Below are 13533 nucleotides of genomic sequence, written 5' to 3' on the forward strand. Positions count from 1 at the left end.
TACTGCTGTTCCTTGGGATTGTAGCACAAACACTTTAAACGTAGCTTATTTTTTCAAAATGTATTACATTATTTACTAAGCTGATCATATTGAGTGTGTGTGTGTGTGTGTGTGTGTGTGTGTGTGTGTGTGTGTGTGTGTGTGTGTGTGTGTGTGTGTGTGTGTGCGTGTGTGTGTGTCTAACAGTTTAACATGAATACCCCACTCAGATACAGTATACTGATTCCGAGTCGGGAAGTCATTGATTTAGCCCAGACAGGGTAAGAAGAAGTACCATCTTTTAACGCCTTTTGTTGTGACGCGGCCGGGGATCGAGCCCCGGACCTGTGGACGCTCTACCACCAGACCAAGAGGCGGTCCTGATCATAATGGGTAACAACAGACTTCTTAAACAAATTTTTATTGTGATTCATAAATATAGCGACAAAACTCCTTTCATATCTAATAGAAATATCTGCATAAAGCAGAATTGATTGTACAATTCCGACCAAAAAAACGTTTATAATACAGTCACACGGAAAAGAGGTGTGTCACGGTTTTCTAGTATCTATATGGTTTATAGTCATTATATGCTTAAGATTTTAAAAAAATCAGAGGACATTTTATTGAAAATGACATACATATTTTGTACTTTGACGACCTTTTCGACCCTCACTCCTCCTCACTGGTACATTTCATTGACCTTAAGTACATCCTCCTCAAGTTAAGTAGCAAACAATCCTTTTAGGCTGAGATCTTGATTACGATCTTTCCCATCGCCATGTCATATCAATGTGTAAAAAACAATAAGAGATGTAGATGATATGATATCTCTGAAATGTCAAAGCACTATATAGTTTAAAAACAAATTGTGAAAATATAGCCTTAAAGCCTCTCAATATACAATGTAGATGGGTCTGCTTATTTACCAATATGAACATTATAAGTATAGTATCATCGCTTCAGATAGGACCATGTGTTGCAAATAGTATAACATACTTTTATCATATGTTCTGCTTATGAAATTTGTCAGGACAACAGACAATATTCTGGCGTATTCAATATTCAATTAAAACAAAATCAGTTTAATAACTGCAATTAGAATAGTATTGATAATAGCTATAGGTGGGTATATTTGGTATAACGCCCTTTTCAACAGTATTTCTGTTGCGTGCAAATGTCAGATGTGACGCAGGTTTTAGGCATATATGACGTTAGGAACTCCCCTGTCATCAACTGCTTTGTCACCCAAGGGACAACAACGAAAGGGGCATGGGGAACCCTGTCGTCCTGGGCTCTGCCAATCACAGACCTGCTTCTCAAGAACAACTCTTCAAGTCCACGAGGGGCACGATTGGCCCCGTCGTCGTGGTCGTGGTCACTGGGCAGAGTAACGTCCAACAGCCTTGCCAGAAACTGATGATCAAATGCTGGAATGCCATCAACTTGCTCATGCTCGTGGTATCACTAAAGTATTAAATGTCTTTCAGGTTTTGTCTAACCGACATGACGTAATACAATCGAATTATTGTTCACGCCGAGGGGCGGTCGGGTAGCCTAGTGGTTAAAGTGTTCGCTCGTCACGTCGAACACCCGGGTTCGACTCCCGACATGGGTACAATGCGTGAAGCCCATTTCTCCTGTCCCCCGCCGTGATATTGCTAAAAGCGGCGTAAAACCAATCTCACACACTCACTCACTTTTCACGGCATAATGTCAGAAAAATTACATAATTCTTGACCATGATAATATTTAAAGATAAATATGTACCTCATGCTCCTGATTTCTGGCATTATTATATTATAACTACCAACAAGAATAAGGGAACCAATGGTCTGAATGAAGCTATCGGTGAGGTGTACATTTACAATACCGTAGCGTTGCATCTGAAAGCGACATCTAATCACAACGTAATTTCACATCATTTCATCAGCACCAGATGCACCTGTACACAGAAGCCAAAGTGAGCGTGCCTATCACTCATGCAGCGGAGCTAAGCACACGCTAAACAACCTGCTCTATTCAGCCCGCCTGAAAGTAAGGCGTCCTTTGAGGGGTGCTTCCCTAACAGCTTCCCACAAGTCGTTTATTTCTTATATTTCTTATATCAGATATCAACATCATGTTGAACCTCTTAAAGGATGCTAATACAATGTACGAGCTATAAAAATATCTTCCCGTATATAAATAAAAATGACTCTTTAAAAAAAGAAACGCAATTCGGATATTTGTGGCCATAAAAGCAGAATTATTGGACCAAAGGGTCCAAAATAAAGAGTGTTAATGTGTTATGCGGATCAAAATGATCACAACAATAGTGATCCATTAGTCGGGAAACACGTACGATTCGGGAAAATGCACCCAGTGCAGCAACGAAAGGGCCATGGAGCTGCAGGCACTGCACGTGCAGCAGCACTATGAACGGTATTAAAGTGCAGGGTTTTTGATTGCCTGAAATCTGCGTTAATCAAACAGTGACAGATCAGTAACATGCCAAGATTAACAGAAGTGAAAAGAAACAACGTCATATACCGCTTGCAACCTGGGTTTCCAATGTAGCGCCCAGCACCATCCAAAGGCTATGGGATCGGTTTCAACAGCATGGGTCAACACGTGATCGGCCAGGGTCGGGACGACCAAGAGTAGCCACCCCCGCCCAAGATCGCTACAACCGACTGCGCCACCTACGTGAAAGGACGACCACAGCCACATCAACCGCATCCCAAATACCCGGACTGCGCAGAATCTCCGACCAGACCGTACGAAACCGTTTAAGAGCAGCAGGTTTACGAGCAAGACGTCCTGTTCGACGTGTCATATTGAGTCGACAACATCGTCAACTACGACTGCATTGGTGTTGTCAACACAGGGGATGGCCTCAACAGCGATGGCGATATGTCTGGTTCAGCGACGAATCATGATTTCTCCTCCGTCAAGGGGATGGAAGAGCACGGGTCTGCAAACGTCGGGGAGAACGTTACGCCAGAAACTGCGTACAGGAAGTGGACAGGTTTGGTGGGGGTAGCTTTATGGCGTGGGTGGATATTTTATCATAACAGTACAGTTTTGGTCCATATCCAGTGCAATCTTACGGCTCAACGATACATCAACGAAATTCTCCTACCACACGTCCTCTCAATTGAAGCTGAGGGCAACGGTGTATTCCAGTAGGACAACGGTCTACCCCATACAGCACGGATCACAAGAGCCTGTCTACCCAACAACAACATTGATGTTCACCCCTGGCCCTCCAGATCCCCGGATTTGAACCCGATAGAGCATCTGTGGGATGAATTGGATAGACGGCTATGTCGACGTCAACCACAAACCCAGACGTTGCAGCAGTTGGCTTTTGCGTTGCAGGCCGAGTGGGCTACCATTCCCCAGGATGTGATTCGCAGACTTATCTCTACCATGGGCAGATGGTGTCAGGCCGCTATCCATTCCAATGGAGGACACACGCGTGATTGACTGTAGCTGACCTTCACCTTGGACTTTTCCTATCTGCCGATAACTGAGATGACTACAATCACCAAGCGTTCTCTCCATAAAATTCTGGCTCAATGCCTATTACGGTTCCTCGTATAAATGTATTTTCCTACCTCACACAAATCTATGGTTGCGTTTCTTTTTGTTAAGAGTATATTTATTTGATTGTAGAATGTGCTTAATATTGAACCAAATTCAGCAGATTCAAGCTAAAAAGTATTATTTGCTGATTTGTTAAACATAATAAAACATTTTTTTATCAATTGGCTGTCAAATTTCAAGAAAATGAAACGGACCTGACAGGATGTTTGAATTTGTTCCACATGTATATCATAAAAACATGCTACTTTATTCAAGGACAAACCCAGTTACAAAATAAGTAATACTTGGTCCTTTCCTATTACGATGATATCTGTCACATAATCATGTGGCCAAAACAAAGAATCGAAATTCAATGTGACGAGGTATAAATGCAAGCTGAAAGATCTTTTTTATTTGATAGGAAATCTAACACACACAAACTGGCACTATATCACGATTTGTTCTTCCCTGTCACACATGACTGCTGCCCTGTGTTGCAAGCAGGAGATCAAAACCTGTATTATCATGCTTATTTCTGTCGTCGACGTCCTCCACGTTCAGTGCATGGACATGCTTCACCATGTCCACATGTCCTCCAAGACAGGCTAATTGAAGGATGTTGTTTCCGTTATCATCCACTAATGACACATCAGCTCCTTCCCTCACAAGTAAGTCAAACACTTGTCTGTGTCTCGCCCCGACTGTCAACATCAGGGATGTCCGCCCGTACTCCCCCCTACTGTTGATGTCTGTAACCTTCTGTGAGAGGACATACTTCACTATGTCCACATGTCCTCCAAGAGAGGCCACATGGAGGATGTTGTTTCCATCAACACCCACTAATGATACATCAACTCCTTCTCTCACTAGTAAGTCAAACACTTGTCTGTGTCCCTTCTGTGCTGCCACCATCGGGGGTGTCCACCCGTACTGCCCCCTACTGTTGATGTCTGCAACCTTCTGTGAGAGGACATACTTCACCATGTCCACATGTCCTCCAAGACAGGCCACATGAAGGATGTTGTCTCTGTTATCATCCATTAATGTTACATCAGCTCCTTGTGTCATAAAAAAGTCAAACACTTGTCTGTGTCCTTTCTCTGCTGCCATCATCATGGGCGTCCTCCCGTACTGGCCCCTACTGTTGATATCTGCAAACTTCTGTGAGAGGACATACTTCACCATTTCTGCATGTCCTCCAAGAGAGGCCACATGAAGGATGGTGTCTCCGTCATCATCCACTAATGTTACATCAGCTCCTTGTGTCACAAGTAAGTCAAACACTTGTCTGTGTCCTTTCTCTGCTGCCATCATCAGGGGTGTCCGCCCGTAATTCCCCCTACTGTGGATGTCTGCAACCTTCTGTGAGAGGACATACTTCACCATGTCCACATGTCCCCCAAGACAGGTCACATGAAGGATGTTGTCTCTGTTATCATCCACTAATGATACATCAGCTTCTTCTCCCACAAGTAAGTCAAAAACTTGTCTGAGTCCCTTCTCTGCTGCCATCATCAGGGGTGTGCTCCCGTACTGCCCTCTACTGTTGATATCTGCAACCTTCTGTGAGAGGACATACTTCACTATGTCTACATGTCCTTCAAGACAGGCCACATGAAGGACGTTGTTTCCGTCATCATCCACTAATGATACATCAGCTCCTTGTGTCACAAGTAAGTCAAACACTTGTCTGTGTCCCTTCTGTGCTGCCACCATCAGGGGTGTCTTCCCGTACCTCCCCCTAATGTTGATGTCTGCAACCTTCTGTGAGAGGACATACTTCACTATGTCCACATGTCCTCCAAGACAGGCCACATGAAGGATGTCGTTTCTGTTATCATTCACCAATGATACATCAGCTTCTTCTCCCACAAGTAAGTCAAACACTTGTCTGTGTCCCTTCTGTGCTGCCACCATCAGGGGTGTCCACCCGTACCTCCCCCTACTGTTGATATCTGCAACCTTCTGTGAGAGGACATACTTCACTATGTCTACATGTCCTTCAAGACAGGCCACATGAAGGACGTTGTTTCCGTCATCATCCACTAATGATACATCAGCTCCTTGTGTCACAAGTAAGTCAAACACTTGTCTGTGTCCCTTCTGTGCTGCCACCATCAGGGGTGTCTTCCCGTACCTCCCCCTAATGTTGATGTCTGCAACCTTCTGTGAGAGGACATACTTCACTATGTCCACATCTCCTCCAAGACAGGCCACATGAAGGATGTCGTTTCTGTTATCATTCACCAATGATACATCAGCTTCTTCTCCCACAAGTAAGTCAAACACTTGTCTGTGTCCCTTCTGTGCTGCCACCATCAGGGGTGTCCACCCGTACCTCCCCCTACTGTTGATGTCTGCAACCTTCTGTAAGAGGACATACTTCACGATGTCCACATGTCCTCCAAGAGAGGCCACATGAAGGATGTTGTGTCTGTCATCATCCACTAATGTTACATCAGCTCCTTGTGTCACAAGTAAGTCAAACACTTGTCTGTGTCCTTTCTCTGCTGCCATCATCAGGGGTGTCCGCCCGTAATTCCCCCTACTGTGGATGTCTGCAACCTTCTGTGAGAGGACATACTTCACCATGTCCACATGTCCCCCAAGACAGGTCACATGAAGGATGTTGTCTCTGTTATCATCCACTAATGATACATCAGCTTCTTCTCCCACAAGTAAGTCAAAAACTTGTCTGAGTCCCTTCTCTGCTGCCATCATCAGGGGTGTGCTCCCGTACTGCCCTCTACTGTTGATATCTGCAACCTTCTGTGAGAGGACATACTTCACTATGTCTACATGTCCTTCAAGACAGGCCACATGAAGGACGTTGTTTCCGTCATCATCCACTAATGATACATCAGCTCCTTGTGTCACAAGTAAGTCAAAAACTTGTCTGAGTCCCTTCTCTGCTGCCATCATCAGGGGTGTGCTCCCGTACTGCCCTCTACTGTTGATATCTGCAACCTTCTGTGAGAGGACATACTTCACTATGTCTACATGTCCTTCAAGACAGGCCACATGAAGGACGTTGTTTCCGTCATCATCCACTAATGATACATCAGCTCCTTGTGTCACAAGTAAGTCAAACACTTGTCTGTGTCCCTTCTGTGCTGCCACCATCAGGGGTGTCTTCCCGTACCTCCCCCTAATGTTGATGTCTGCAACCTTCTGTGAGAGGACATTCTTCACTATGTCCACATGTCCTCCAAGACAGGCCACATGAAGGATGTCGTTTCTGTTATCATTCACCAATGATACATCAGCTTCTTCTCCCACAAGTAAGTCAAACACTTGTCTGTGTCCCTTCTGTGCTGCCACCATCAGGGGTGTGCTCCCGTACCTCCCCCTACTGTTGATATCTGCAACCTTCTGTGAGAGGACATACTTCACTATGTCTACATGTCCTTCAAGACAGGCCACATGAAGGACGTTGTTTCCGTCATCATCCACTAATGATACATCAGCTCCTTGTGTCACAAGTAAGTCAAACACTTGTCTGTGTCCCTTCTGTGCTGCCACCATCAGGGGTGTCCACCCGTACCTCCCCCTACTGTTGATGTCTGCAACCTTCTGTAAGAGGACATACTTCACGATGTCCACATGTCCTCCAAGAGAGGCCACATGAAGGATGTTGTGTCTGTCATCATCCACTAATGTTACATCAGCTCCTTGTGTCACAAGTAAGTCAAACACTTGTCTGTGTCCTTTCTCTGCTGCCATCATCAGGGGTGTCCGCCCGTAATTCCCCCTACTGTGGATGTCTGCAACCTTCTGTGAGAGGACATACTTCACCATGTCCACATGTCCCCCAAGACAGGTCACATGAAGGATGTTGTCTCTGTTATCATCCACTAATGATACATCAGCTTCTTCTCCCACAAGTAAGTCAAAAACTTGTCTGAGTCCCTTCTCTGCTGCCACCATCAGGGGTGTCCTCCCGTACTGCCCCCTACTGTTGATGTCTGCAACCTTCTGTGAGAGGACATACTTCACCATGTCTACATGTCCTTCAAGACAGGCCACATGAAGGACGTTGTTTCCGTCATCATCCACTAATGATACATCAGCTTCTTCTCCCACAAGTAAGTCAAACACTTGTCTGTGTCCCTTCTGTGCTGCCACCATCAGGGGTGTCCACCCGTACCTCCCCCTACTGTTGATGTCTGCAACCTTCTGTGAGAGGACATACTTCACTATGTCTACATGTCCTTCAAGACAGGCCACATGAAGGACGTTGTTTCCGTCATCATCCACTAATGATACATCAGCTCCTTGTGTCACAAGTAAGTCAAACACTTGTCTGTGTCCCTTCTGTGCTGCCACCATCAGGGGTGTCCACCCGTACCTCCCCCTACTGTTGATGTCTGCAACCTTCTGTAAGAGGACATACTTCACGATGTCCACATGTCCTCCAAGAGAGGCCACATGAAGGATGTTGTGTCTGTCATCATCCACTAATGTTACATCAGCTCCTTGTGTCACAAGTAAGTCAAACACTCGTCTGTGTCCTTTCTCTGCTGCCATCATCAGGGGTGTCCGCCCGTAATTCCCCCTACTGTGGATGTCTGCAACCTTCTGTGAGAGGACATACTTCACCATGTCCACATGTCCCCCAAGACAGGTCACATGAAGGATGTTGTCTCTGTTATCATCCACTAATGATACATCAGCTTCTTCTCCCACAAGTAAGTCAAAAACTTGTCTGAGTCCCTTCTCTGCTGCCACCATCAGGGGTGTCCTCCCGTACTGCCCCCTACTGTTGATGTCTGCAACCTTCTGTGAGAGGACATACTTCACCATGTCTACATGTCCTCCAAGAGAGGCCACATGAAGGATGTTGTTTCTGTTATCGTCCACTAATGTTACATCAGCTCCTTGTGTCACAAGTAAGTCAAACACTTGTCTGTGTCCCATCTCTGCTGCCACCATTATGGGTGTTACTCCCCACTTCCCTCTACTGTTAGGGTCTACCAAACTCTCAGATAAGATGCACGTAAGCCGGTCCAGGTCTCCCTTCTTGCAGGCAAGATGGAGGTCTGTATCATCATGTAGGGGGTTCTGTGTCACTATAAGAAAAGGATTAATATGTCAGAACAGGGAGTAACAACAAAAGTTAACAATATACCCAAACCCAACAAATAACATACCAAATACTCACGTATTTCGTTTCAATCCACTCTCATACTGCCACTCATACCATACACATATATGTTTACCACAAGTAAAGACCTCATCTCTAGCCGATGGAAACAGTTTCTCTGAACTTTTCAGATCTTTAAGCGCCGATTAAGACTCACATTTTCAAGCTCGCCTTCATGGGCTGAACTGAAAGCTTTCTTGTTCGCTTCCAGCACACATTGCTTGTTGAGTTATGGACCTGATTAGTTATTATTATACATCATATGTACGGATCTAGCGTATATGCCTTCACAGTTACCCTCAAGGTGAATAACATATCTCCCCCTCTATCTCTTTAGAGACGCTATCTCGTGCCTTTCCACGGGCCGATCGCCCACGTGTGATGTGACGTCAACAAGAAAACCATATTCGGTTGGTACATCGACGGAATCGATACCACACTGCCTCTTTAACAGCTTAGGCAATGTTTGGGTTCAGACCAGTTGCTGGAAGAACCTACACATCATTCGGCGTTTATACTTACTCCTTCATTCACCTGTTAAAGGAGTAGGTATATACACCGAAACGTTATGTTCCACATAATAAAGTTGACATACATAAATTCTCTTCCCCATGTGTGGTGATTTGGTGGTATGGTTTCTCTGAAAATCACGTATGGACGGCGGTGTAGCCTTCTTACTTGAAGATCCTCCACCCTGTGGATCAGATCCCCATGTATTCCAACAGTCACGAGTCTCGCTCGCTCCTCCATCATATACACTTACCTCCCTGTGCAACCTCAGTGACCTACGCCCTTTTTCAAGTCACCCATGTACATCAGCTGCCCGCATAGGGAAAAGGTGCAATGTTACCCACGGACATTAACACTGGAGACCTGCTCCCAATATTGTGATTTGACCCCTGTTCCCGTCAACCTTTATATTGTAGATTACCTCCACTTTTCAAGTGTAGCAAAATTGTACTTGATGATTTTGAATGTCTGTTTAGTTCTTTATTTCCCTGCTTTACCTTGCACTGGTTCAGCCAACTTCTGCTTAGAATTTGAGATCTGTTGTTCACCTTCATTTCCAACACACAGGACTGAAGTAGGGTGGGTAGCTTCATAGTCCCTGTTTCCTAGTTTTCATCCCACCTCCACCCTGGAGTTAAGCCCTCTCTTCCTACCCCTGTAACGTTCTTACATGCCATATCAAACTCCTATTTAGTATATGTCCGCTCATTATTCACACAAGGTCATAGTCCAGTATAACCCTCTCATGTATTTCCAGTTTAGTCCCATAAGGGATTGCCTAAAAGTCGGGCCGGGCCAGGCCAAGACGGGCCAAAGTGTTATTGGCTAATTACTCCATTATCGACGACCATACCCATATATTATTGATGCAACAGACACAAATGCCACAAATGAACAATAATAAACCCAAACCGTGCACCACAAATAATTAATTGCGAGTAAATCGCTTGAAAATCAGAAAGTTGAGCTCTGTGTAAGCGTCGCTGATCCAGGTAACATGTTAAAGAGCAGTCGGTAAACGAAATAGTATTTGAAACGTATCAATTACTTCTAGCAATCGTGATACAAATTTGCTTTTGTCGGCATAGCGTTTACATTTATAGGGTATTACTACATCTAAGTAACTACCACTTTATAATGTCACTGTTCATAGTATTTAAAGCAGACACGTTGGTTTAAGTAGAGCTCTTTTCCCCATAATATCAACAGTCTCACAACAGTTCGGTCCGACGCGGCCCATATATATATAATGAAATGTGTTTACATGTATCGTCTAGGATTAATCCATCTATATACCACATTTTAGTGTCTCAGATCGTGCTATTTGATGAAAACATGGTGCTCAAAGTGAGGCCTTGTTACGACGTAAATTGTAATAACACGGTAAATTGTAATAAACTGCGGTAAAGTGTAATAACACTGCGATAAAATGTAATACTGCGGTAAATTGTAATACATACTGCGGTAAATTGTAATAACTTCACTGCGTTAAATTGTAATAAAAACTGCGGCAAATTGTAATAACCACTGCGGTAAATTGTAATAAAGATTATTGATTTGCAAATATACAAAGAAACTTGCATGAAGTATAAAATGTGCGACCAAGCTGTTTGGAAATCCCGTGTGCGAAATACGCATCAGTCGGAAAGCGCACGTTAAATCTCCAAATTAAGTAAGTAAGTAAGTAATGTTTGGAAATCACATTCCGGACTTTGAAATGATTGATTGATAAACACTAATGAACATTAAATTCTTGATATTTGCATTTACTATGAACCAAATTCAAATTCCATTAACAATTCCAACCTCCAGCATGTTTAAGAAGGAAATTAAAAAAAGCGATTTTGTTTCAATTTGTATCATGTTTATTGAAACACAGGTTCGGCAAATTGTAACAAACTGCGGCAAATTGTAATACCAAGTGCGGTAAATTGTAATAACATCTCCTAATCCTTCCTTTTTCAAACTGAATTCAAGTTCCAGTGTTTGTTGGACCTTAACATGATCAATTCCAACCTCCAGCATGTTTAAATAAATAAAAAGAAGCGATTTTGTTTCAATTTCTATTATGTTTATTGAAACACAGGTGCGGCAAATTGTAACAAACTGCGGCAAATTGTAATACCAAGTGCGGTAAATTGTAATAACATCTCCTAATCCTTCCAATTTCAAAGTGAATTCAAGTTCCAGTGTTTGTTGGAACTTAACAAGATCAATTCCAACCTCCAGCATGTTTAAATAAATAAAAAAAAGCGATTTTGTTTCAATTTCTATTATGTTTATTGAAACACAGGTTCGGCAAATTGTAACAAACTGCGGCAAATTGTAATACCAAGTGCGGTAAATTGTAATAACATCTCCTAATCCTTCCTTTTTCAAACTGAATTCAAGTTCCAGTGTTTGTTGGACCTTAACATGATCAATTCCAACCTCCAGCATGTTTAAGGAAATAAAAAAAAGCGATTTGTTTCAATTTCTATCATTTCTATTGAAACACAGGTTCGGCAAATTATAACAAACTGCGGCAAATTGTAATACCAAGTGCGGTAAATTGTAATAACATCTCCTAATCCTTCCTATTTCAATCTGACTTCAAGTTCCAGTGTTTGTTGGACCTTAACATGATCAATTCCAACCTCCAGCATGTTTAAATAAATAAAAAAAAGCGATTTTGTTTCAATTTCTATTATGTTTATTGAAACACAGGTGCGGCAAATTGTAACAAACTGCGGCAAATTGTAATACCAAGTGCGGTAAATTGTAATAACATCTCCTAATCCTTCCAATTTCAAAGTGAATTCAAGTTCCAGTGTTTGTTGGAACTTAACAAGATCAATTCCAACCTCCAGCATGTTTAAATAAATAAAAAAAAGCGATTTTGTTTCAATTTCTATTATGTTTATTGAAACACAGGTTCGGCAAATTGTAACAAACTGCGGCAAATTGTAATACCAAGTGCGGTAAATTGTAATAACATCTCCTAATCCTTCCTTTTTCAAACTGAATTCAAGTTCCAGTGTTTGTTGGACCTTAACATGATCAATTCCAACCTCCAGCATGTTTAAATAAATAAAAAAAAGCGATTTTGTTTCAATTTGTATCATGTTTATTGAAACACAGGTTCGGCAAATTGTAACAAACTGCGGCAAATTGTAATACCAAGTGCGGTAAATTGTAATAACATCTCCTAATCCTTCCAATTTCAAAGTGAATTCAAGTTCCAGTGTTTGTTGATCTTAGCAAGATCAATTCCAACCTCCAGCATGTTTAAGAAAATTAAAAACACGATTTTGTTTCAATTTCTATTATGTTTATTGAAACACAGGTGCGACAAATAATAACAAACTGCGGCAAATTGTAATACCAAGTGCGGTAAATTGTAATAACATCTCCTAATCCTTCCGATTTCAAACTGAATTCAAGTTCCAGTGTTTCTTGGAACTAAACATGATCAATTCCAACCTCCAGCATGTTTAAATAAATAAAAAAAAGCGATTTTGTTTCAATTTCTATCATTTCTATTGAAACACAGGTTCGGCAAATTGTAACAAACTGCGGCAAATTGTAATACCAAGTGCGGTAAATTGTAATAACATCTCCTAATCCTTTCGATTTCAAACTGAATTAAAGTTCCAGTGTTTGTTTGAACTAAACATGATCAATTCCAACCTCCAGCATGTTTAAGAAAATAAAAAAAAGCGATTTTGTTTCAATTTCTATCATTTCTATTGAAACACAGGTTCGGCAAATTCTAACAAACTGCGGCAAATTGTAATACCAAGCGCGGTAAACTGTAATAACATCTCCTAATCCTTCCGATTTCAAACTGAATTCAAGTTCCAGGGTTTGTTGGACCTTAACAAAATCAATTTCAACCTCCAGCATGTTTAAATAAATAAAAAAAAGCGATTTTGTTTCAATTTGTATCATGTTTATTGAAACACAGGTTCGGCAAATTGTAACAAACTGCGGCAAATTGTAATACCAAGTGCGGTAAATTGTAATAACATCTCCTAATCCTTCCGATTTCAAACTGAATTCAAGTTCCAGTGTTTGTTGATCTTAACAAGATCAATTCCAACCTCCAGCATGTTTAAGAAAATTAAAAACACGATTTTGTTTCAATTTCTATCATTTCTATTGAAACACAGGTGCGACAAATAATAACAAACTGCGGCAAATTGTAATACCAAGTGCGGTAAATTGTAATAACATCTCCTAATCCTTCCTTTTTCAAACTGAATTCAAGTTCCAGTGTTTGTTGGACCTTAACATGATCAATGACAACATCCAGCATGTTTTAGAAAAAGAAGACAAAGCGATTTTGCTTC

The 13533-nt window shown here is 42.1% G+C and overlaps 1 protein-coding gene across 1 annotated transcript in view; it reads right to left on the reverse strand.

Annotated features, from left to right (window-relative positions):
- Positions 1 to 4020: 4020 nt before the first annotated feature.
- LOC139473263 (serine/threonine-protein phosphatase 6 regulatory ankyrin repeat subunit B-like) overlaps positions 4021 to 13533 on the reverse strand; it is a 43449-nt gene continuing 33936 nt past the window's right edge. The window contains exon 6 of the mRNA XM_071255800.1: positions 4021 to 8618. Within this exon, the coding sequence (XP_071111901.1) occupies positions 4021 to 8618 (4598 nt within the window). The remainder of the gene's footprint in view (positions 8619 to 13533) is intronic.

This window comes from Haliotis cracherodii, unplaced genomic scaffold, assembly GCF_022045235.1.
Source record: "Haliotis cracherodii isolate W230 unplaced genomic scaffold, xgHalCrac1.p SCAF_27, whole genome shotgun sequence".
NCBI lineage: Eukaryota > Metazoa > Mollusca > Gastropoda > Lepetellida > Haliotidae > Haliotis > Haliotis cracherodii.